The sequence below is a fragment of the Colletotrichum truncatum genome (assembly GCF_014235925.2).
Source record: "Colletotrichum truncatum strain CMES1059 chromosome Unknown Contig_0009, whole genome shotgun sequence".
NCBI lineage: Eukaryota > Fungi > Ascomycota > Sordariomycetes > Glomerellales > Glomerellaceae > Colletotrichum > Colletotrichum truncatum.
The window spans coordinates 1,251,816-1,275,892 of NW_027222406.1; the positions used below are offsets into that span (position 1 = coordinate 1,251,816).

General features: G+C 51.9%; 5 protein-coding genes across 5 annotated transcripts; 3 read left to right on the plus strand and 2 right to left on the minus strand.

Moving 5' to 3' along the window:
- Window positions 1–1,765: 1,765 nt before the first annotated feature.
- CTRU02_212854 (PLC-like phosphodiesterase protein) lies at window positions 1,766–2,899 on the plus strand (the record flags this gene model as incomplete). The annotated part of the gene is made up of 1 exon (XM_036721422.1): window positions 1,766–2,899. The coding sequence occupies one exon, from the start codon at window positions 1,766–1,768 to the stop codon at window positions 2,897–2,899; it is 1,134 nt and encodes a 377-aa protein (XP_036586591.1).
- A 904-nt stretch (window positions 2,900–3,803) lies between these two features.
- On the plus strand, window positions 3,804–4,389 carry CTRU02_212855 (uncharacterized protein; the record flags this gene model as incomplete). The annotated part of the gene is made up of 3 exons (XM_036721423.1): window positions 3,804–3,981; window positions 4,083–4,215; window positions 4,320–4,389. The coding sequence occupies 3 exons, from the start codon at window positions 3,804–3,806 to the stop codon at window positions 4,387–4,389; spliced, it is 381 nt and encodes a 126-aa protein (XP_036586592.1).
- A 290-nt stretch (window positions 4,390–4,679) lies between these two features.
- CTRU02_212856 (DUF1682 domain protein) lies at window positions 4,680–6,171 on the minus strand (the record flags this gene model as incomplete). Its single annotated transcript, XM_036721424.1, has 3 exons — window positions 4,680–5,052; window positions 5,107–5,974; window positions 6,099–6,171. 3 exons carry the CDS (start codon window positions 6,169–6,171, stop codon window positions 4,680–4,682), a joined length of 1,314 nt encoding a protein of 437 aa, XP_036586593.1.
- Window positions 6,172–6,589: 418 nt separating this feature from the next.
- On the plus strand, window positions 6,590–8,277 carry CTRU02_212857 (Serine/threonine-protein kinase haspin; the record flags this gene model as incomplete). Its single annotated transcript, XM_036721425.1, has 2 exons — window positions 6,590–7,570; window positions 7,618–8,277. 2 exons carry the CDS (start codon window positions 6,590–6,592, stop codon window positions 8,275–8,277), a joined length of 1,641 nt encoding a protein of 546 aa, XP_036586594.1.
- Window positions 8,278–13,962: 5,685 nt separating this feature from the next.
- Window positions 13,963–15,106, minus strand: CTRU02_212858 (uncharacterized protein; the record flags this gene model as incomplete). Its single annotated transcript, XM_036721426.1, has 3 exons — window positions 13,963–14,461; window positions 14,537–14,596; window positions 14,889–15,106. 3 exons carry the CDS (start codon window positions 15,104–15,106, stop codon window positions 13,963–13,965), a joined length of 777 nt encoding a protein of 258 aa, XP_036586595.1.
- Window positions 15,107–24,077: the final 8,971 nt, after the last annotated feature.

The window sequence follows — 24,077 nt, forward strand, 5'->3', positions numbered from 1 at the left end:
TATTCTTGGTTTTCCATGTATGGTCGCCGTTATGCTTCAGGGTTGCCGATGATCGCTCGCCGGAAAGCAGACGATCCCGGGGAAGAAGTCAAAGGGAGCTTCAGCACGGTGCTTGGGCCGAGGTCGTGGAGAGAAAAGAAGAGAGGAGACCAAAAAAATACTCGTGCGGCTGCAACGGTGCTTCTTTCGCATCTTTCCCAACTTCGGATTGCTAGCAGTTCACTGCTACATCTCGAGGGAATAACGTGGTAAAGGAGCAGTTGGCGAGGTCCGTCACGGCCGGGGTTGGACTAGGGTGCCTCGTCCAAGGTTTGAAGGGTGAGACATAGAGCGACGTCGAGCGCCGTCACTGTCCTTCTTAGCTGGGGCTGTCTCAAGTCCGTGGAGTCGGGGGGTTTGTCCTTTTGGCTGGTAATTGTACGACGTTAGGTGTGTGTGTGTGTGTGTCCCTTTGTGTGGTGTGTCTTCTGTGTCACTTTTACTCTCTCTCCCCACGTTCGAACCGTCGCCTGTCCGTCCGCCCAGACGAGGGGCTTATTACGCGACACTCTACCTTTTGTGAAGCACTCTGGATGAAGCCCACGTCTGGTTTCTTTGTACCTCACCATTGACGGATCTGCATTGCAACGGGCATCAAATGGGGGCTAGTGGTACTCTATGTAAGGTAGATGTATACATTACAGTGTTCCATAGACGAAATGTGCTCGGTGATTTGCCCGAGTGGGTAAAACGTCCCCCAATGCACTGCACGTTCTGCTGACGGACTCCTTACGGCGTACGAGTCCAATGCATGCCCGACGAAGTGGCTGTGTAAGTCTGTGAGGTGAAGGTATACAACAATTCCTTGCGTATCCTGTGGTTTTCTCCCTGGTCTCTGTTCTTTTCAAAGAGGAGAGACAACAAACACCAAAGGAGGGAAGGGGGGAAAAGAGCGAAAATAGCCTAGCTAGAGACAGGCCTAGTAGGGCGTTGCAGGGACTCGTATAAAAAAATTTAGAGTGGTTGAAGGGTTGTTTTGCCCAAAGTAACTACCACTGTCGGTACCAACTTGCGACTGCGCCATGCCGCCATGCAGCCCGCCCACAAGCCCGGAGCCCCACCCGGACGTGGGACGGGCTGGGGGCCGCGCAACCAACAGGGTCCAAGGACTCCCTCTCTGCCTCTCTCTCGCTCTCTGTACCCATATTCAGCCCCAGCGACAGACATGAGCCGCAGCACTTTGTCTGATGTTAGACAGCCAGCAGGTAGCAACATTACTCCATCAGGGGATACGTAAGGTGTATAGGCCGTGAACTAGTAGCCATGGAGGGTAGGGGGCCACACCATCCCCCTTCCTCCTTATCCCCAGCCTTGGCCCGGTCTTGCGAGGATACTCCCTCGTTGCCATACCTATTAAGACTGGGGATCCGGCACCGCTTTCGATTTTCCGAGAAGAGCTCATCGCAGTCTTGTCTTGCTTCTTTTTTTTTACCCTTTAACCTTCCCTGCAGCTACCCTGTCCTGCATTACCTCACCTGGTGGTATTCCCTCACCCGTTGCCCTGCTCACAACCTCCTCCTTCTCCTCCACCCTCAACCTTTCTTGTTTCTGATCTTCGCCAACCACCTCTTTGTTGTGCCTGGCGCAGAGAAAGAATCGGAGACGCCCATCGACGACGTCCATAAAAGAATAGGAACGGGTCTTGCTTTGTGAAGTTCTCGCGGTGGTTCTAGGCTGGTCAGCTCTTACACACACACAACACACATATACAAACAACACAATCAACATGGTCTTCTCCCTCCGCAAAGCCTTCGCGGCTCTCCTTGCGACGACAGCATCCGTCTACGCCCTTCCTTCAGACACTACATCGTCGGTCTCGAACGCCGCCCAGTCTTCCTCCAACACGACAGCATGCAACAACTCACCTTCCCTTTGCAGCCGCAAGTACAACAACATCACTCACATGGGTGCCCACGATAGCGCCTTCCTCCGCGACGCCAGCACCAAGAACTCCATTGCCGGAAACCAGTACTACAACGCCACCGTCGCTCTCAATTCCGGTCTGCGCCTGCTCCAGGCCCAGGTCCACGCTGTGAACGGCACCAATGGCGGTACCACCCTCCAGCTCTGCCACACCACCTGCAGTCTCCTCGACGCCGGCACCCTCGAGAACTGGCTCTCTGCCATCAAGGCCTGGATGGACGTCCACACCAATGACGTCGTCACCATTCTCCTCGTCAACTCGGACAACCTGAGCGCCTCCTCCTTCGGCACGGTCTTTGAGTCCTCCGGCATCTCAACGTACGGCTACAAGCCGTCATCCTCGTCCGCGACCTCGAGCTGGCCAACCCTTCAGGAGATGATCTCGGCAAACACCCGCCTCGTCACTTTCGTCGCCTCCATTACCGCCGACGCAAACCACCCGTACCTCCTCCCCGAGTTCTCGTACGTCTTCGAGACGCACTACGAGGTCACCTCTGCCTCGGGTTTCAACTGCACCATCGACCGCCCTTCAACCTATGCCTCCGCATCCGCCGCCGTCTCGGCCAACATGCTGCCCCTCATGAACCACTTCCAGTACCAGACTCTGGCTACCGACGTCTTCATCCCGGACGTCAGCGACATCGACGTCACCAACTCTCCCAGCACCTCCACCGCCGGCAACCTTGGCTTGCACGCGAAGACGTGTTCCAGTCAGTGGGGCAAGAAGCCGACCTTTGTCCTAGTCGACTTCTTCGACAAGGGCCCGGCCATTGATACCGCCGACTCGCTCAATGGGCTCTCGTCGTCCGACATCACCGGCCGCAGCAGCAGCAACAGCGCCACGGCCCAGAGCAGCGCCAACCTTGGCGGCCGGGCGCCTGGCATGGAGACCGGAGCTCTCGTCGCCTTCCTCGCTGCCGCCGTTTTCTTTTTCTAGAAGTAACGCGGGAACGTCGTCCAGAGGTCAAAGCGCGGCTGTACGATGTCTTTTTATACTTTTTTGATATCTGCAAGGGGAAACGGAAAAATACCTTGGGAGGTCCTAAATTTCCATTCTTCCGTCTTGACTTTTTTTTTTCGTTTTATTGCATAGCGATGGCGTTACTCATGAACCGAGACATCGGTAGACGGGCAATGTATTACGATTAGTTTTCATTTTCTATGCCGCCTGCTTTACGTAGGGTATGGCTTTGCGGGAACACCCCCGCGAATTGGGAGGAACATGCCTTATCGGGGGGATAAGGGAAGATATTCATACCAAAAGCCCGCAGTCTGGGCTATGGCAAAACCAGCCAATTGTTTTAGCATAGGATCAATGATTAGCATAAGTCATCCTCGCGGGGAACCACGATTTCGCTCGATGGTTCCCGGAGGATGATAATACCAGAGGAATCAGAAAAAAAGAAGATACAAAATTTTAATGACCAATTCTTCAATTTCATGTTCCAAAAACGTTGACTTGTAAGTTTGGTAATATGTGATAATGAGAATTACACTGTCGAACCCCTCCCCGTTGGACGGGCGGCCCAAAACCCCACACTCCATTGCATCATTGGATAAAGCCCGCAGCAAAAGCTCCCCCCGAACGGAACGCAGAGAGTCACGACACCTTTTCCCTCTGTCTGGCTAGTTAACTGCTGTCGGTTTATTCGAAAGGGATCTCTCTTTTTCTATATATCAAGAACTACGCAACCATCAATCTTCTCAATAGAAGTCGAAAACAACACTAAAAGAATCGAAAGTCAAGCTGCTAGCTCGGCAAAATACCTCTCATAAGCACTTTCAACCCCTCCATCTCAGAGGATAAGAATTCCATAAAAAAAAAAAAAAAATAAGAAATCATGTCGACGACTACAGACTACTCCCAGATCCCCACGCCCGCCGCGGCGTACGCCGACTTCTGCCTCATCCCCGTCGGCACAGGCAGCGTCTCCGTCGCCAACGAGGTCGCGCAGGTCCAGCGCCTGCTCAAGGCAAGCGGGCTCAAGTACACGATGCACTCGGCCGGCACCACCGTCGGTGAGTTTTCCCGTCCCGTCCTGTCCCGAACCCGAACCCGAACCCGTCATATTACTCTCATTATATGCATGGAATGAAAATAGTTATAGAGATGTTTGCTGACAACCTTGTGACGTTCCGGCGTTTTGCAGAGGGAAGCTGGGACGATGTTTTCCGCGTCATCGGCCAGGCTCATTCCCTCGTTCACCAGAGCGGTGTCGTGAGGATTCAGTCCTCGATGCGCGTGGGCTCGAGGTATGTTTTTTTTTTCTTTTTTTTCTTGTCCCCCCTCTCATCCTTTATTTTTTTCCCTTTTCAGTTGCGACGCCTAGAGATAATGCGTACTGACTGCTGGACAGGACGGACAAGAAGCAGTCTGCCGCAGACAAAGTCAAGCGTGTCGAGGGTATTCTGGCGCAGGACGAGTAGACTTGCCGTTTAGATCCATGGCACATGACCACAACAAACTTAGAAAATGAAAGCTTATTAGGATATGATTTGACACACAAGATATGCTATTTGCCTCCCCGCCATCGCTTTTCTTGATTGTTATTATACAACTTCGTCCGCCACCAGCCCTAGATCATAGTGTAGACACCGCCTTGTCCCAATCCCACCGTTAACCAGATCCAACATGACCTCCTTCGCTTGGAAACGAAACAAGAAGAATGCACCTTTTCGTTAACTCGAAGCCTGGACGCAAAAAATAAAGAATTCGCTTAACCACGCATGGTCTGCTTCTTCATGCTCTTCTTCTGCTCGCGCTCGCGCTCCTTCTCGAGGTACTTCTTCTGGGCCTTGGCGTCCAGGGCGCCGAGCTCGGCATCACGCTTGGCCTTCTTCTGCTTCTCGCGCTCAAGGGCACGCTCCTCGGCCTTCTCAGCCTCGGCAGCCTTCTTGATCTGGGCAATGGACTCATCACGGACGCTGCGGACCTTGCGCAGGACCTCGGGACGGAAGTGCGCGCCAGAGACAAGGGCGTCCGGAATGCGGACAAAGTACTGGAACAGCGGCAACAGGGAGTCGTAGTTGTTGTTGGAAGGCAGACGGTAGCGGAGGAAGATGCGCTTGCGGGGGGTGGTCTCCTCCAGGCTGAGAAGTGTTAGTAATGAAATGCAGGAGGGCGGCACAGCGCTGGGGACTCACGTGGTGGGCTTCTCAATGGGCTGGTCGGAAACGATGAGGTAGTCAAAGGCGTCGCCAGCAGCCTCAACAGCCTTGGCAAGCTCAGGGGTAAGGAGCTGCTCAGTGATCTCGGCGCTCTCACTCATGACGGTAAGCCAGTTGGGCAGCTTGTTGTGGTCCTTGGTAAAAGTGATGGAGACATCGTAGCGGTCATCGCGAACCTGCTTCATGCGGTCCTTGGAGACAATGGCCCAGACGAAGTTGTCGTAAGTGCTCTTGTTCTCCTTGCTGCGCAGTTCGTGGGTGCCAGGGACGGAGGGAACGGTCAGAGACTCCTTGCCGTCGAAAGGGTAGATGACAGCCTCCAAGGAGTCGTGGGGGGCCTCGACGGTGTCCATGAAAAAGCTCGAGACGGTCTCGACGATGCTCAGGGCCGGGTTGAAGCGCTTGTTGAGCGTCAACTTAACATCCATAAAGGCAATGTTCTGGCGACCGGTTCCATAGCTGGCAAATTCGAAGAGAGACTTCTCACGCAGCATGCCCTCTGTGTCCTTGGGGTCACTGTCGACAGTCGAACGCGAGGAGAAGCCAACGGAGGCGAACTCGTTCTTCAGGGTCGGCGCGTGAGCGGCAGCCCAAGCCTTGGCCTTGTTGCGGTTCAGGCGCGCGCCAATGATGTGCAGCAGGAAGATGATGGCGCTGACGGCGAGGATGGCACCCTCAAGCTTAAACTCGCTAAGCGAGTGTCGCTCGTGGATGTTGTACCATTTCGTATAGGGGAGACCTGTCGCAGCAGGGGCGCTGCTATCGAGGCTTGCACCACCGGGAGTAGCCGTGAAGACGCCGGGCGTGGGCGAGGGGTCAGGAACGCCGGCGAAGTCTGCGAAATCTGCGTGTGGTTGGGAATTGCGTCAGTTTGAGGAAGTGGATTTTGTGGGTGCGGAGGGGAAAGACGTGGGTGGAAGCTTTGACGGCAAGCAAGACATAGCCATTGGGACTTGAAAACAACATACCAGAATCACCGTTGGGAATTGGGGATGCAGAAGGCTTGGAGCCTCCGAAGAGGCCGTTGAGGATGTTGGCCATGGTTGCGGTCGGGGATGGCTGGCTGGCTGGCTGTGAGTTGTCAAAGTGCAAGACAGGCAGACAGTGAAGCTACGAGCTTGTGAGGAGGTCTGGCCCAAGAGAAGGCGAAATTAACTAGTCGTCAGCCAGTCGTTAGCCAGTCTGCAGCCAGCCTTCAGCCAGTCAAGTGGCTTCTTCTGGAAGCTGGGGGTAATGACGCTGCTCCACATTGTCTGAATGCGGTCGAGCCCAGCTTGGCGGATTTAGTGGGGAATTTGCGGCTGCGGAGTAACGTCAGCTCCGTCTTCAAGTTCGTTGTCTGGTCAACCGCATGAATTGTCAATAGATGCCAACGACGGTCATTGCGATGTCTCAAGGTAGAGGAAGCAAGATACTGTAGAATCACGGTAAAAAAGAGACACGGCAACCAACAATCAAAATGGCGCGGACGATAGCAAACCGCACATACGGCAAGACGTCGACAAAGGCCAAGGCACGGCGCCTATTTGGCGAACTACCGCAAAGCCCAATACGGAAACCCAAGACGACGGTCGCAGTGGCTGTGGACTCTGAAGATGAATCAGTCATAAAAATCACCGAAAGGCTCGATGCCGTTGCACTTGCGGCCGAGTACGACTCTTCGGAAGATGAGCTGTCCAGGGACTTCAGCTCAATCGCTGTGGAATCCCCACCAAAGCCGAAAAAGCAAGTCTCTCCAAGGCGGCAAGTCCTATCTCCCAATAAATCAGTAAAGCCGTCTCCAAAACCCGTCAAGGCGGCAACTCCAAAATCCAAGACCCCAAAGCCTGCAGAAGTTGAAAGAGCCGTAGCTCCAGAGATTCAAATCTCAGAGCCAGAACAGGCAAGGCCGGATTATCGCATTCTCGCCTGGGATGAGGTTTGTCCACCAGGGGATACCATTGAGAAGATTGCCGAGGCATCTTATGCGGAGGTTTACCGCGTTCGAAATGAGAGAGGTACCAGCATCATCAAGTGCATCCGCCTTGAATCACCCATCAAGCCTCAAACCAAGGCGCAAGAGCGATCTGGTCTCGTCGACGAGGAGCCACATTCTGAGGATGATATGCGCGGTGAGTTGCGCATATCCGAGTGGCTTGCCGACATCCCTGGTTTCGTGGTCTACAAGGAACGCTATCTTGTGCAGGGTAAAGCGCCAAAATGTCTGTTGGAGACGCACCAGGCCTTTCATCGGAAGATGAAGCGCAAGGACCCGGATAGACTGCAGTTCTACCCAAGCCCGAGTCGTTATCTTGCCGATACGACGTTTCTGGTTGTTGAGTTGGGCGACGCAGGGACGGCACTCGAGGATTTTGAGTTGGCGAATTCGAGTCAGTTGTGGGATATCTTCTTCCTGGTTGCCATTGCCTTGGCGAGGGCAGAGGATTTGAACTGCTTTGAGGTACGTTTTTCTTCTTACGGAATACACATCCACGCTAACAATTACAGCATCGCGATCTCCACGAGGGCAACCTTTGTATACGACGGACAGAAGAGCCACAGACTCGTGATCGCAGTAAAGCAGGTCCTTACTTTGGTTACTCGGGTCTCGACATCACGATCCTCGACTATGGTCTTTCTCGAGCCGAGGACCTTACCGTTGACGAATCTGAGCCTATCGCGCTCGATCTGGAGAAAGAACTCAGTATCTTTACTAGCACGCATGCGCCCCAGTGCAAGGTTTACCGCCAAATGCGATCATTTCTGATGCGTGGCGAGCGCGGCTGTCTTCCCCCAACTGCACACAACTCGCCATACCCCAAGGCGGCTGACGGCGAGATGTTATCTTGGGATGTGTATGTGCCGTATACAAACGTTTTGTGGCTAGCGTACCTGTACCAGTACATGATCAAGGGGTTCAAGGGCGACAAGAAGGATGTGGCCGAATTCAAGAAGGCCACAAAGGAGCTTTGGAAATACCTGGACCCGGACGCTAAGGCAGGTGTGCCGGCGTTTGGATGTGCAGCAGACGTGGTGAGGTTCGCTGTTGAGGCTGGCTGGATAGATGAGCAGCAGTTGATGGGGGGTGAAGAAGAAAGAGAGGAAAGCATCATTCTTTCGCGGGAGGAAGTGGAGGATCTGAGAAGGTCCCCAAGAAGGGCACGATGACCGTCGAATTTAAGTATGGATGGCTTATTTGATTTATGGAGCATTGGAGACCTGGATAGCAATACGGGATATAGACTTTGGAGATTTGGCGAAGGGTGGTTTAGATAGGGCATGCATAAATAGCCCGATATACCCATAGGCGTTTTTATGCAATTTATCTTTCAGTAACTATCTTCCTATGGAAAAGGTGCCTGTGGAGGGGTCGACTTGGCATGCCATGGAAATATATGACCTTGTGGCCTTGTTACATGTTAGGGAGATTTATACTGGCTATTGCGTGCTCTTTTCTGTCTAGAGAATGTTGCAAGGCAGAACTAGCCCGCTGTTACATTCTTTAGAATGATGTACGAAGGTTGGCTGTTCTAACAATTTAGACATTGTTCGGTGAGAAGGTTTCTAAACAGTAAGTTTGGCCGTATCTTCAGTTGCAAAAAACCGGTAAATGCAATGTGAAGATGGCCCCTCCCGGAAGATTCAAGGGGCACAGCGTCTCTTGAATTTGGTTGAGCTTTGAAAGTAGACCAACTGACTGTTACATCTATGCCAGACCTTTACAACATGCTCTCGACTTGTGTTTTACCAATCTGAAGGACTATTGGCTATGTTGATTCCGGATCCTGAGTTAGTTGCAAGCAAGTGACTGATAAAGAATCGGGACAGGCAGCCTGTTCAATTCTTCTACTACCTGATAATAACAACTTGGAGGTCCAGTTTTGTCACAGAATTATTCAATGTCCATGAGAATATCACATCACGTTGTTATCACCAACTCTTCTGTTGTCACATCGTCAGTGAGTATGACGGGAGACCATTAGAGGATCACATCATTGACTTTGCGCACATCGCACAGTGTTGACATGCTCATACCACTAGCATAGCAGAAGTCAAGGTCCTTCCTTAATAGCACCGACTTCTAAGGATGCAACTTAGTATCGCTAGAAAAGTTAATTTCATAAGAGTTAACAGCGAAACAGCCGGAACATATGGCAACGATAGAAATAGCGTTACCTTCTCCTTAGAATTCAATACAGTAAGAGCGTCTTCATTGGAATTTGCATTGATCACATCAGTGTTCAAATCAGAACAGAGCTCGGCAATCCAAAAAGAGATATAGTGAACCTTGTCTAGTTCTGTTTTGCGTTAATGAGGTAGTAGGATATATATAGCCCTATTAAGAAGAAAAATACAGTTAAGCATTCTAGGCAGTAACCTTGTTGTGATATTTACAGGGTTTACTCAAGATAAAGTTGCCGCGATATTAGGCTTCGCGGTCAACTGCTGGTTTTCACATGGCTGTGGAGCTTTATCAATTCAGTCTAGGGTTATTGGAAGGCTCAATGTTTTGAATATCTCTGATTTGAAAACTAAACATCGAAAACCGCTGATAGCCGACGCTTCACTCTCGTTGCTTGAGATTTACTCCAAGGAGACCGTAAAACTGACATTCATCAGAATGGTTTCAGCCCTGTTTAAGACCACTATTCCTGATTGTCACGATTTTTAGTCCCATATTCAACTATTTGCCTTCCATTATAACTTGATTTTTGAACTAATTTGTTCATATATCGTATCAACTCCTAGCTGTTGCCCACTAGGCTATTATTTCCCACAGCCACATGGAGTGGATGCGGGTAACGGCGATGATTCCCTTGACGAATCAACATATCTGTGCAATATAGCGCATTTTGCCACAGCTTCCGCTACGGTCTTTATCTCAGCGCGTGAGATTTTTGGACATGGCATTTAAGTACATGTCAAACCTGTTACCTGGATCAGGGAATCATAGGAGACTAAATAGGAGCAGAATCTAAAAACCGTATGCCACGTTGGATTTCTCAGTAATGTAAGCCCCAAGTCAACAGGCCTACATGACTTTGAAATCCCGAAACGAGAAAAATACGAGACACAAGTTGCTGCATGAAGTGAAAATCGCCGCGCTACATTTTTACACTGGTTGCGCCAAACTGTTGAAGGGTTCAACTGCCGTCCAGTATCTATCCCCACAGCTACTTACTATATGCCCGGTTTTATGACCACCAAGAGATATCAAACAACCCTCCATAATGGAAACCGACCGTATCTGAGTCGCACATGCAAACTCACAGCAAACTCAGCCACTAGAAGCGGTTCCAGCGAAGAATTCACCACAATCTCAAAACCTGGGTCCTCCGAAGTAACACCGGCAGCCGTTTCAATCTCTGATCGCCAAAAAAGCAGGGGTGAGAGTCATTCTTATACAGCTAACGTCGCATCCGCTCTTCCGACCCCCGGTCGCCGCAGTACCTTCACCAGCACCCCGGGTCAGTGAGCGGGTAGTGGGGCCCAAGCTCCACGCCGAACAACACCGGCACATGCCGACCCCCGGCCTCGGCGGGTTGCCCGTTGCATCTGAAAACCGCAAATCAGGCCGAGAAAATGCGCGAGGTAGCGCTTGGTATCACATCTGCAAGAAAAGGCAACAGCGCCTCAGTCACGCCAGGCCCCTGATTCAATCACATCCCATCACGTCCCGAGAACCTGTTTCTGTAGGTGTTGCGCATCCTAAATCCTTCCCCGTCTTACCTCCCCATCACACTTCCACTGCCGAAATAGGAGCAAAGACCATCAACAACCGAGACTACCCTATCTCGCATCTCACCTCCTGCTCCCCACGTCCCCCAGCCCAGAGAAGGCAGGAATAGCCAGCTAGTCAGCCAGCCAACTTCATCCGGGCGCTACTCCAAATGAACATGCACCAGCAAGCCCTCCAATGGCCTTTCGCCCCCCGAAAAAGGCACCAATCCCCTGAACAGGTGGACAGGACACGCAGAGCACACGACTCGAGAAAACCGGCCTGGACCTCACGTCATCCCACCCACTCGTCGTCACACGCACTTTACTAGCACTCCCATCCACCAAAATTGAGTGCGCCTCAGCCGCGGGATGTGTGTCTTAGCCCATCGCAACCTCTTCGAGAAACCTTCACCTTGAGCCCCATCCAGGCTCACCGGATCTATACCGCCACAGGCCACCACAGAAGTATTCCCGTTCACACAAAAAAAAAAAAAACACGAATTTTCTCACGGGGACACCACGCGCGGCCAAACCATTCCGCCACAGAGCACGCGTCTCTGGCTTCTCGCTCAGCCTCGTTTCTTACCTCTATATTCTTCACTACCACCATTACCACCAGTACTCATATGACTGAACTGGGGCCTAGTTACAAGACAGAACACATGACTCGACTGACATCCATCTATTGACCCCAATACCCAACCACCACATCTTCAATAATGAAATCCACATACCATGTCCCATCCCCACCACTCCGCGTCACGCAATAAACCCAAACCCCCAGATCTTCCCAACCCCGGCGATCACCGCCCCAAGACGCCCGTCCCCCCCACTGGCCGTCCAGTCGCAGCAGCCTCCCACGTCCCCGAAGGAGGAGGGGGAGGGCTGTCTTGAAGACCACTCCGGAGTGCACCCCGTGCCCGAAGATCGAAGGCCAGGGGACATCCGGGTAATCCCACTCGTCTCTCTCCAATATGCGTTGCACGCGAAGAAGTCACGGTTAGGGAACCCAGTCCGGACAAAGCAAGAAAACGCAATCGGACGATATACAAATCGCAGAATGAATGCGTTGGCACCTGTCGGGTACGAGTGACACTGGATGAATGACCACGATACCCCCACATCGAACAATATATTCGCTTGTCTGCGCAAATGCAAGTGAAGTAGACAGCTGACGACCGTTGTGTCACGTCAAGAACCCGTTTACAACCACCACACCCTCAAAAAATAGAAGAAAATAAAAGAACAAGATCTAGGCCGGCTCACGAATAAAGCGGCACAGATAGAACAATATCTACAACCCACTAATCTCTCACCAAGAAAGGATTCTCAAAAGGGCGTCAGTAAGGGTGGTCAATTAATATCCGCACCCTGCACTTGATGTCGTCTTTTTCCCCCCTACACCACATCACATCATACACACACACACACACACACACACACACACACACACACACACGCACATAGCCCGTCCCGCTCACTTCCATCGTGATCGTCCCCATTGTCCCAAGACCTGTCTCGACGTGCTCCTGTCCATCTCCCGAGTCAGTATGCAAATCACACGGCGAGCCCCGGCGCAGTGGGGAAAGGGGACCGAGATGGACAAGAAGAAAGATCGACAATCTGGTCCAGCGGGGGAAGAGGAAGGATAGCCAAAAAAAAAAAAAAAGACAAACAAAAAGAAACCAACAAGTGCTACTCTACTACGTAGTAGTAGTAGTACCGCCGGCGTGCGCATGTTTACTTCTTCCGCTGCCACGGGGTTGCTTTTTTTGTCGATCAAACATTCGAACGATCGGTCGGGTTGGGGCACTACTACACATGGAAAACTGTAATACTTGGTCCGAGTTGAATGAAGCGAGAGACAAGACTGACTGAATCGTATAATGATGCATTAATTGTTCAATGGTTTGAGTTTCCCATTATTTGTTTCCCGCCTTCCGGTGATTTCCCAGATATGCTAGATGATGACATGATGTGGAATATAAAGAAAAAAGGAAAAAAAAAATAGAGTATATACACCCATGAATGAAATTGTAATTTGCCCATTTGAGAGGAGGGGGAGTACTGTATCCGCCATGTGCCTCCTTCTTCCAAGGTATGATATGATGTGATATGTTGAAAAAAAATATGCGCCTTTCCTTCCAAAAAAAAACCCAACAACAACTTGAACCCGTCGCGGCTTACCCGCCTCCTTCATGCAACTGAACCCGGATGCTCCCATTTCTAAAATGCTAAGAGTAGATGGCGTGTGGACAAGTTTGAGGAACAAAGGAAAAAAAAGTGGTATGCTAGACAGTTCAAAACCGTCTGCAGAAGAAAGAAACTGTTTTGTCCCGCCTCGCCCCTCGTCATGAATCATCCCATCCTCCCTCTTTCCCCGCACGGAGATTTTGTTAGGACTTCCGTGATGCGTTGGGTATGGCGTACCAAGCAGTCGGTTCGAATCAAGACGGGGGAAGACAAAAAATAATCCAAAAAATGAATAAAAAAATATGTCGCTGTGCCAATGCCAATCAATGCCTATACCCAATGCTACCCCGACTTTTGTTGATCCTTCCTTCCCTTTGCACCCCCCCTCACATGACCGAAGCCATGGCGTTTCGCAGTGAAAAACACGCCGTAAATGCGCAAATTGATTTCCCCACACAGTCCGCAATGCTAGTTCTTTCCACGTCAGGGCGTCATTTCTCCGTGGGGCGAGACCGGGGGCGTGTGAGGGGGAGAGAGAGAGAGATGGCTGGTTGATGAGAAAGAAAACAGAGTGCCTGCGGATGATTCGGAAGATTGGCAATCCGAACAAAACGTAGAGGAACCCAGCCTATAGCTGGGGTTGACTTCCCCTTATCGACGTCGTCTCCGTAATTACCCCCGCGTTTTCGGTGCTCGAAATCGACGCTAACCCCGCGCTTTGGGGGGCTGCTGGGGTAATTACAGGCGAGTACGAGGAGTTTCCAGCGGGGCTTGCAGCAGCGAAGCCCTCGGGAACCCGTCGCCCCCTCCCTGCAATACATGCTTGGTCCCGATGCGAAGCTCTTTTGACAGAGTGCCAATCTACCCTCGTTGCCGTCGCCCCAAAGGGTGGCTGTACCATGCTTCTTTGTAGTGCAACTAGCCCCCAAGGCTGGGACGTTAGCGACCGACCATCGGGGTGACCAATTCGATGCTTTTTGGCCTTGAGTAACCCGGGCCAGTGGGTCTCCGCGTCGGCAACGGCCGATCCATGCCACTGGAGCTGTAGTTGTAGGTGTAGCCGGTGGACGTGTAACCGCCGTCGTAGGTTGCGGGGAAGAACCCACTGCCACTGCGGTTGTAGGAGGAGCTGGGGCTGGCGGCGCTGCTCTTGTTGAAGGGCCACAAGCTGGGGTGAGACGATGTGGGGGACGGCGGGCTTGGGGGCCGGATGCTGAGGGACCTCAACGCGGAGATGGCGGATGAGTACTGAGCACCGCTGGTGGCCCCAGGGGTCGAGGGTGGGGAGAAGTGCATCGAGTTTGGCCTTGACGGAGATGCGCGAGGGACAATGTCTCTCGGTTCGGGGTTGCCTGCAGCGTAGAATGGGTAGTTGCCCGCGTGCACCTGGCTGTGACTTCTGCCGATTGATGCGCTTTGCTGGTCATGTAGACGACACCTGAGCAATATGTCAGTTGGACGTCGCACACAAACTCTGGATCTGTCCAGATCAGAAAAAGGAGGGTGAGCATACGCTTCTGAGCAGTAGAGTGTCTTGAGGTCTTGGGGTACGAATTGCTTTTCGCAGGTCATGCTACAACACACACTAGTTAGCGGGCTTGTCGTAGACAATATGAGAACAATAGTTCAAAACAAAAGGATATTGGCAAATAGTTGACGCCCAGAGCCGAGCGTCCATCGTGACACTGCAATGCTCCCGAAAAGGGAAACCGTCTGCAGCGAGCCGTGGAAGATCATTTGCGTAGCTGGACAAAGCTGTTGCGGGGTCGCAAGCCCAGAACATGGCGTGAGCAGCCACTTGCGCCAGGCCGAGGAGAAGGAGGAAAATCTTGAGGCACACACGACAATGAAGGCTGTGAACATACCAGAATTGAGGGAAGCTCTCCCGATCATCGTCCCACGAGTCTTGCCATTCACGCTCCCGCTCTCTGGGATTCTTGCCCAGCTTTTGCGCCGTGACAGGTGTTTGACGTCTGGAGAGGGTTGTAGGGCGTTTGCTGTAGCGGGTGGGATCAGTAGCAGTGACGGTCTTCTTCACGTCCGTCATGGACGTGTTGCCCGACTTCCTGCGAGTGTGGTGCATTGTGTTGGCGCGTTGATATATGAAGTTGACTGGAGAAGCAGTGTTGAGGAAACCCCAATGCGATGTTGGCAAGGGTCTTCTTGTAGTCGACCGTTCTCACTCCTTTCTTAGTAGTGCCTGTATCGGTGGTAAAAGGGCTGGAGGAGATAAGCGGGGACGGCGGTTTGGTGGAGGGGTAGCGCCGTTCACTTCCCCCAAGGAGAGATGATTGACACTAACACAACACGGCTGTGTAATGGTTGCCAGTTCTGTCTCGGCCGTCGGGTTTGGCAGTGACCAGAGACAAAAGACCCAGTAAAACCCCGTGGAGTTGAAGGAATAAGTAGGTGACTCTGGTGAAAATTTTTTCGCAGACGACGGCTGTGATACGATAACGCTGTTGGTAGCCTTGAATGGGAATGCAGGAAGTCGGTCCCTGTTCCTCACGCGTTCCGGGTGGCGAAAGTCTGGCCCTTTTTTTGAGCGAGACCGCTGAAGAGATTTTTTTGGTCGTTGGAGTAAGATCCCCCCACAAACAAACCAAGTCGAAGCGGGTGCTGGGAGGATTAAGAAGGGGTCGAGAGGAGGCAGCCGCAGGTGCAGGGGACGCCTGATGTGGTGTGCCTTGTTTCCAATAACTAAGGCGGCTTGGTGATGGATTGAGAGATAGCGGCGGGTTTGGCCTGGGGGTGTGGATAAGTGTTATTTGACCGAGCTGATAAGTGATGGGTGTGAGAAGTGCGAGAACGGTGTGATGGGCAGGCGGGCGAGCTGTGACTGATAGACTTTTTTTTTTCTCCCACCCTTTGCTAAGGTCTCCAGGGGAAAAGGTCGGTTATCTATCAATTCGGAGAGATACCGTAGTGAGGAGCTGACGCAGACACGCACACAATTCTCTTTCTCTTTTGAGGTCCAGGCGGATGAGGTGCTTGTGGTGGTGGAGGTGGTGCTAGTCCGCAGGAAGGATGGCCGCTCTTATTTTCTACCAGGGCTAACTCGGCTTGTTGCTGACGGCGATGGTAGTTGTTGTGGTCACCGTGCTAAGTAGTGTAGGCAGAGGCAGCAACTCGGGGTGAGACCCAACTGACAAGGTCGTGTAACTAGGCCGGGGGGTGCCAGGTGGTGTGAGAGGTTGCAAACTTGGAGTAAGTCGCAAACAAGCCAGGGGGGGCGGGCGTCAGTAGCGCTAAGTTGCACCGTGGGTTGTTTCTCAGTCTAGGGATGAGGATAGCCGGGTGGTGAGTGCAGTAGTGCTCTCGCTCGTCTTTTTTTCGAGTTTTAATTAAACAGCGGGTGCAGAGATGGATATGCGCTGGTTAGAAGCACGATGACGACACTGCAAAGATCAAGTGCGGGTGCGGGGACCTGGGCTGAGACAGGTAAGGTACGGACGGAATGGCTCGTTCGGGGGTGGATTGAGCGAAGGCCGGAGGAAGCGAAAATAGGAACCGTCGAGGTTGATATGTAGGTTGAGTAATCGAGAGTTGAGGGTTGAAGGGGACAAGAATGAGGATGATGACTGACGATCGTCCTAGTTGGAACTGACACGAGGGAAAGCGCAAAAAAGAGATTCTGAGGCTCCTGGGACCGGACGAGGGCTCGGGAATTATTTGTAATGCTGCAGAAGAATGGATGTATTTGTATCGACGTTCTACCGTTTCTCTCTTTGGGATTGTATGGGGCCTCTCGAGTGTGACTCTTCCCGTTGACGTGCTACTTTGCGCTGCTCCCTTGAGTATGGGGTTTTTTATTTTTTCTGCTCTGGGTGTTCCTTGACCCAGGCAATAGCCCCCGGTTGAACAAAAAGGTACTTTCCCAGTGGGCAAAGGTACCTTGGATTGACGCCAGGACGAGCAGGGCCGTGGGTTCGCCGAAAGCGGAGATGCTGGGGGCGCGGACGGACCTCCAGCCAATGGAGATCGTAAAGCGCCGCCGATTCGTCCGTCGTCTCAACTTTGCTGATGACAGCAGCAGCAGTAGCAGCAGCGCGAAGCTCTACAGGTGTAGCAGCGTCGCAATTCTCGGCACCCGGACGATTTAGACACCCTGATGAACTTTCTCACTCTCTCTTGAAGTGTCGTCCAGGAAAACCTGTGTATCGCTTGTGGATATCTGCTCTATTGTTTCTTTCTGATTCTGAGCGTCGCCCTAGGTTTGCCTGAAGCAAGGGCCAGAAGAAGAATGACTGGCTGGCGGGTTTGTGTCTCTCGTCTAGTAAGACTAGAGCAGAATGTGATCTAGTCAGAGATATTTTTCTTCGCTGTCTGTGTGTACGCAGGATGAGGGAATGCCTCTCTCTTCTTTCTCCCCTCTCTGCGTATACAAGCTAATTTCGTTGAGAATTCTTTGAATCCTCTTGACTCTAATTCTGAAACTTTTTTTTTTTTTTTATCTTCACCGACTATTTGACGTGTCGAAGAATGCGGCTCGCTAGCGAAATGCCCTTAATATTGTGTCTTTCCTCAGATCGAGATTCGAGATCGGGGTCCGAGGTTTATATCGCTATTCGCCCCCAGATGCCAGGTCGTCACGGGGATTATGGTCGCTGGAAAGCACTGAGCTTCCCTTCGTAGTGGAGCAAGCACACAGTCAGGTCAGGTACTACAGTACTTTGTGCCTCAGAGGTTGCGATTGCGAGCTCGAGCGTGGACGGGGGTTGCCTGTCTCTCTAAAGGCTCTGTTGGGTAATCCGGACCCCCTGTCTGTGAGGTGAGGTGTGAGTGAGAAGTGGTCTGGTTTTCTCGTAGTGGGGATGGGAGTGGGCTGGCGGATCACGGTCGAGACTAGGTAGCTAGAGCACAATGGCCAAGCAGGGCTTTTAATAGTGCCAAAATATGGGGAAGCGAGAAGGGAAGCCAAAGGGTGATGCACGATGCTGCCGAGCGAGTCTGGGGATAAAGGTCGAAAAGTACATGTCTTTCCGGGGGGTCTCTTTACCATGCCCAACACTACTATGTACGTATTACAGTCTCAGGGAAGTACGTACTCCCTGGCGGTCAACGGTGAATGGTGAATTCAAGCCTGCAATTACGAATCTAGTTACGACCCCTCCATCATTACACGATCGAAACTAGAATGTCAGGTACAGAATGCAGTAGGATGCAGGACAGAGTACGGTACCCTGCTCGTTCTGTCTACTGACAGGCTGACGGGGGGTTGTGGGAGGGAGCCCTGAGATCAATGGTCACCCAAGTTTAGCTGGAGGACACATTCTGTTGGACAGCAAAATGCAAGAAAATGAGCGACGTGTGAGGTAAGGTGTGGCCAGGTGACTGGCCATGGGAGAACTAATTGTGCGGGAATAGGCAGCTAAGGGATCCCAAGGCCAAGCCAGGTAGGCCTGACGCCAGCCGAGAGGCTTCAGGCTTTTTTTTTTTTTTTTTTTTGCGATGCATCATTTTCGCAATTCTGTCATCAGCTCACTCCATCACGGCTCCCCGCGGTGGGTTCTTTTGCCCTGGGTACTCCGTACCAGACTGGGTAGGACCAAGTTACGGTAAAGACACAAACAAAAAAGTACATCATTCTTTTCGGGCACAAGACAATGAAATTGCAGTCCCATACGCCGATATGCCGAAAAAGGATCCAGTTACAGCTACTCTGTTTCCAAACGGGCGTCCCTTTCTTTTGCAGATCGCGAATTAGCTCCTGATGCAGTCGCTGCTGCCGGTGCATCGCCCAAAGAGACGTTATTAGCTAAGATGTGCATGCTAGCCGCAGCTCAGAAAACTTTGGGTTGACGTCTGGAGCCGAGATGACTTATGTAAGCCGAAACCTCTACGGCCTCGCTGTCGGCTCCCTCAGACACGACGTGTACCGACGTAGCTGACGACGAGCTCAGAAGTACCCTAGGTCAAACACCGATAAAGAGAAGCACGCACGCCCTTCCCGTCTAAATTCCTTGGACGAAAGTGACGAGAGGGAAACAAGCACTTGATGCGTGGTGGAGAACGGGAATGGATTGTGACCTGTGCCCAGATCACGATCCCGTCCGTCATGCTCCATCCGCATGAACACTGCGACTTGACAATTCCGAGGACAGCCAGTCGGCTTCGCGGGTTGCTGAATGCAATGCGCGCAGCTCGTACTTAGTAACCCCGTATTATGGAGAGTTAGAGAGCAGGAAAAATAAAAAATCAAGCGCGTTCCCGTTTGCATAAAGGAACCAGAAAAACAACAAGTCATCAAAGTACCTTGTATCGGTGCCAACCAATCTTCTTTGCCTTTCCCAGGGTCTTGTGTGCACAGGGTATACTTAGCAGTACAGATAGTAATGTCTCAACTCAAAACCAAGGCAGTTAGGTTAGCTTGTACGGCCGCCCTGCCAGCTTCTTCATTGGGACTGGCCGTTGCGGTAATTGGTGCATTTGCCCTCTGGCCTGGTCTTGCTTGCATTTACCGCTGAACTGGCACTTGCACTGCCCTGGGTGTTTCTCATATGCCTTGATTTTTTTCATTTTAGTTTTTTGAACTTTTCCCCCAGATGACTCAACAGTCTAAATTAAAGACCGCGCGCTACGGCACTTACAGCAAAGCGTCTTATGTAAGGCAAGGTACGTAGCGAGAACTTGGTTTCGGCCATGATGCAATCGCAATTGGGGAGAGAGAGAAAAGAAAAAAAAGAAAGAAAGAAAAAAACCAACCGTGACGCAGCCCCGTTTTTTTCACTTTCGGCACGTCCCTGGATGTTGCAATTCTTGTCAAAGGGACCAAACGTTCCCGTCACTCTGTCACCCAAGTCTCGTCAGCACACCGTGGGTATCTTTCCCTCAGCGGGCGTTGGCGTGGGAAGTGGAATGGGCAGGCAGGTAGGTAGGTACCTTAGGTACACACACACAAGAGGGACTTGAAGGCCGTCATGCCGCAGCTTACAGCGCTCCGTGTCCCCGAACCCAGCGGTGTTTGGTTTTTTCCCCCCCTTCGCTGGGTCTCCTGGCGCCGTAGCTGTTGCAAAACTCGCGGTGAGCCCCAGTCTTTCGTGATTCACAGGGCATTATCGCATCACCTCATCCACTGCCCTGAGCACGTTTCCCCACGAATGGACCGCCCCCCTTGGAATTTTGCGACAGCGGGCGAGTGCACTACATACATATTAGGTAAACGCACAGAGTCCAAAACAACTCCACCAAGAAGTCAGTCAAACTAGAGGAAAACTCATTAGTGTACTTAGACCTTTACCCGGCAGCTTTCATAAGCAAGTCTCAGTCCCAAAGAGCTACCGGAAGGCCGGGCGTCGAGAGGCTTTTGGTTCCACAAAAAAGGGGACTTGAACCAAGGGCGAGGAGCCTCTACTACGTCCTACGTAGTGGTAGTCCCCTGGAGGCGTCATGCTTCCCGAGCGGCGTTGCGAGCTTGGACAATCCGGCGTCTACGACACGGATCTGTGGGAGAACCTTCCCTCTCATTCTAGTTTATATATATACATACATTTAAAACTAAATTTGTGTTTGTATTTATTTTGCCGTACATCTCCCGAGCCATTCCTCCGGCCGGGAACAAAACACACGGACTGGAACACTACCAAAACCCACAACACATAAAAGTAACTTAAAAAAAATAAAAAGCACGGTCTGGGTTTGGAGAAATTTCTGAAGACGAAAAAAAAATATTATGGAAAAGCCCAGAAACCAAGAAAGACTCAAATGCGGAAAGCCTAATCCATACAAGTGGACAACGATGTAAGAGTTGGATGACACAGCACAGCCCAGAGAGCCCCAAAATGCGCCCCGCCTCTTTCCCTTCCTCCCGGTCCCCCGTTTCTGCCAGGGCATCACAAATACCATGTCTGGACTCTGAACTGTGGACTGCAGAGTACGTAGGTATGTGGGTTCCCTTGGATTGTACCCTTTACCGACTCAATGTACCTCAGGTATACCTTGCTCTCCGTACGGCAAACGGCCTACCACGGCTGCCGCTTCATCCACGTTGAGACGGAACGACAGAGACGACACCTTCCGTCACAACACACGTGTCTACATTGTGTATGGCCAAAGGAAGGGCCCATTCCCATTCTTTTTTATTCTTTCCCTTTTTGTAAGTTACAGTTTACCCGGATCCGATGCACGTTTCGTTTCTCCTTAGCATCTTATTCCATTTTATCTCCACCGTCCTAGCGGGGCAGCGATCTAGACTCTTAGCCATCGGAGTGGGAAGCCGACGGAAAATTTTCTCTTCGTTGCTGCAACATCCAGCTGCATGATTCCCCGATGCTCCAGCTCCAGCTCCAGCTCCAGTTCTAACTCTAGCTCTAGCTCTAGCTCTAGCCAAGGGCAATCACACAAGAAGCGGCAGCACATGGGGTAGCATCATCTCCCTAGCCCTCGCAATTGGGGCTGCTCTGCTCTGACCGTCGTATGTTTTCTCGTCCCATATGAGAGGGTCCGAATATCCAACGTGCTCTGCAACATATCCATTACTGTTGGGGACAAGTCCACGCTTGCGTTGCGACAGCAAGTTACTAATACTGCTGCTCCGGCTACAACGCAACATCGGCTGTCGTTGAAGGATTAATCTGACTGTCTCCTGTGTCTTGAATGTGGCTCTGCCACAGTAACAATCACCGCCAACCCACATCAACCGCAACTGTCTCCGCTGCTCTACCCACCAAAAGACATGCTCGGTACCAGGCACACAGCAGCAGATGTGACGAGAAACAAGAAATGTGCTCATGCAAGGCCAAACACTATTTGACTAAGCAGCGATGCCTCTTTCCCACTTGCCAATTCCGCTAGATGGCGATCCCCCAGCCCAAGGCCCTAACGCACCAGACCAAGACTAAAGCTTTTGCTCCGTGTCCCGCCAGACGGTGTGAGTAATAGACCGTCAGATCAAAAGTCGAAACGGACTGCACTCCGTGTTGATCAATTGCTCACCGCAGTCGCGACTAACCCAGTCTTGCATCTCGGGTGCGGGGTTGTGCTCTCGAGCACAACTGCCGTTCTATCCTTCGGTCATTGTGTCCAATTGAAGCTCGCCGTAGCTGACATATGGTCACATCTCGTGGGAGGTTGGCAATCCTCATGCTTCTTGTCCTGCTCTCAACTGGATGACAGAGACACATGCGACGCTTTGCGCATCCGCCTGACTGACTGAGAGGATTTGATGGCTTCAGCGTCTTGCGTGGACGGCTGCCGTTTGCTCGCTCGCTTGGCTCTGCCGAATTGAGAAACGACATGTCGTCGGGCTCCCGCCTTTCTACCGCCTCTCTGAATCATTGCCGACTTGCAACTTTTTTTTTTTTTTTTTTTTCGCTAGACACTTCTCGAATTGGGTGTTGCCATGTCAGTCTTGCCATCGACGTGCTCAACTACCCAATTGAGTTGGCAAACTTTATGCAACCATCTGCTGTCTCTTAATCAAATCGCTCGCTGCTACTTTCCCCTCTCAGCTATCGGCGCATGTTAACTGCGACTTCGACAAAAGGCCAAGCTGCATAGTCACCACCAACTCGCCGCCCACTGAAACCGTCGTATTCCCGCTACTGGCTCGATATACTCTATTGAGAACCGACGGTGTCCGATATAGTAGAGTTCTGTCTCTGCCTAATACACACACAATTGAGTCCCTCGTATCAGCCAGGCAAGTCGTCGATTGACAAGTTGCATCGAACGGGATGGCTCAACCTATCTTTTACAAAGATTAGGTTGCTTGGTTGGTTGATTGAGTGCATATGTGCAACCTTTTACTATCTCATCCGTGGGGGTCTCTTTGCCTGTTTCTTAACAACGGAGTGGACGGCGTCCAAAGAAGCCCTTCCCACCAACCCGGCAAGGAGGGTTACGTCAATGCACCCGAGACGGATTCCACAATTTGCCGTCTGAGGAGCGAGATTGACAACAGCCCACCACATCGCAAACGACGTACCGTTCGGTATGCCATTTTGGTATGTGATGGCAGTCTTGCGATATGCACGCCATACTGTTCTATCCCCCCTTCTTCGAACACAACTTGTCGCCCATCTTTCCCACCCAGGACAGACGGCTGACGATGGCTCGCCGAGGGCTCCCGCGTCCCAAGCCATGCGACTTCAAGTCATAAGCGCCCGCCCACCCTCAAGGTGAGCCAAGAAGGCCGCGACTCCCAACAGCCTTGCTCACCTTACCCGTCACCCTGAGGGCTGAATGCAGCGCCTGGTCGACACCGAAAAACCAAACCAATTCAGGCTACGGCCCAGTTCACGGACCATCGACTGAAGCTCGCTATTGGCTACTGTACGCCGAGGGAGCTTACTATTTCCATTGCCTGCTCGCTTACGAACCTGAGACGAAGAATTTTTCTTTCCACGAACTCAAACTGAAAAAATCCAGTTTACCACAAAACGCTGGATCTCATCTCCCGTCGATCCAATCGTCTCCAGATCCCATCACACGCCTGTGTGTTGGAACCGCCCAAGCAGCTGAGGGCTAGCTGCCTCGGATACTTTCGGGACTGCCAGCCCACACGATGGTGGGCACCCCCTCCATGACAGGCATCCAGACCCCTTTAAACGTGTTCTTGGATACAGGCTTTTCATGCAAGATAACGACACTTAGAGCCTTTCTCACGGCGTCGTGGGGGGAAACAGAAATCATGTCTGCCTGTCTCAGTAGCTCACCCCGCCATCACCCACCTATGGACCAGGACACCCATAACCATAAATCATGAAGGGTGAAAAGGGTGCAGAGATACAAGCTCATCCGGAGAGGCAGACCAAACCATCACCAATCACCGCACCACACCATCACGGGTGTCGGACATCCCACCTGCGCTGTAACAGCATAGCGCGCGGAGCTACTCCCTGGTCCCGGCCGAGGCCCTTTCAGCCTGGTGCCCTTTCCGTCTGCAGGTACTGGGGCCGAAGATGGTTCGGAATGTCTTCGGCGTGGGCAATGGCCGCGTGGGCGAACACGATCTCTGGTTCGTGGTTCGCATGAAAAGGAACCTCTTATCTATGGAGTGCAGACGAACCTAACTGCAAAATGAGCTCGCCCATCCTCGCATTGTGCCCCTGTGG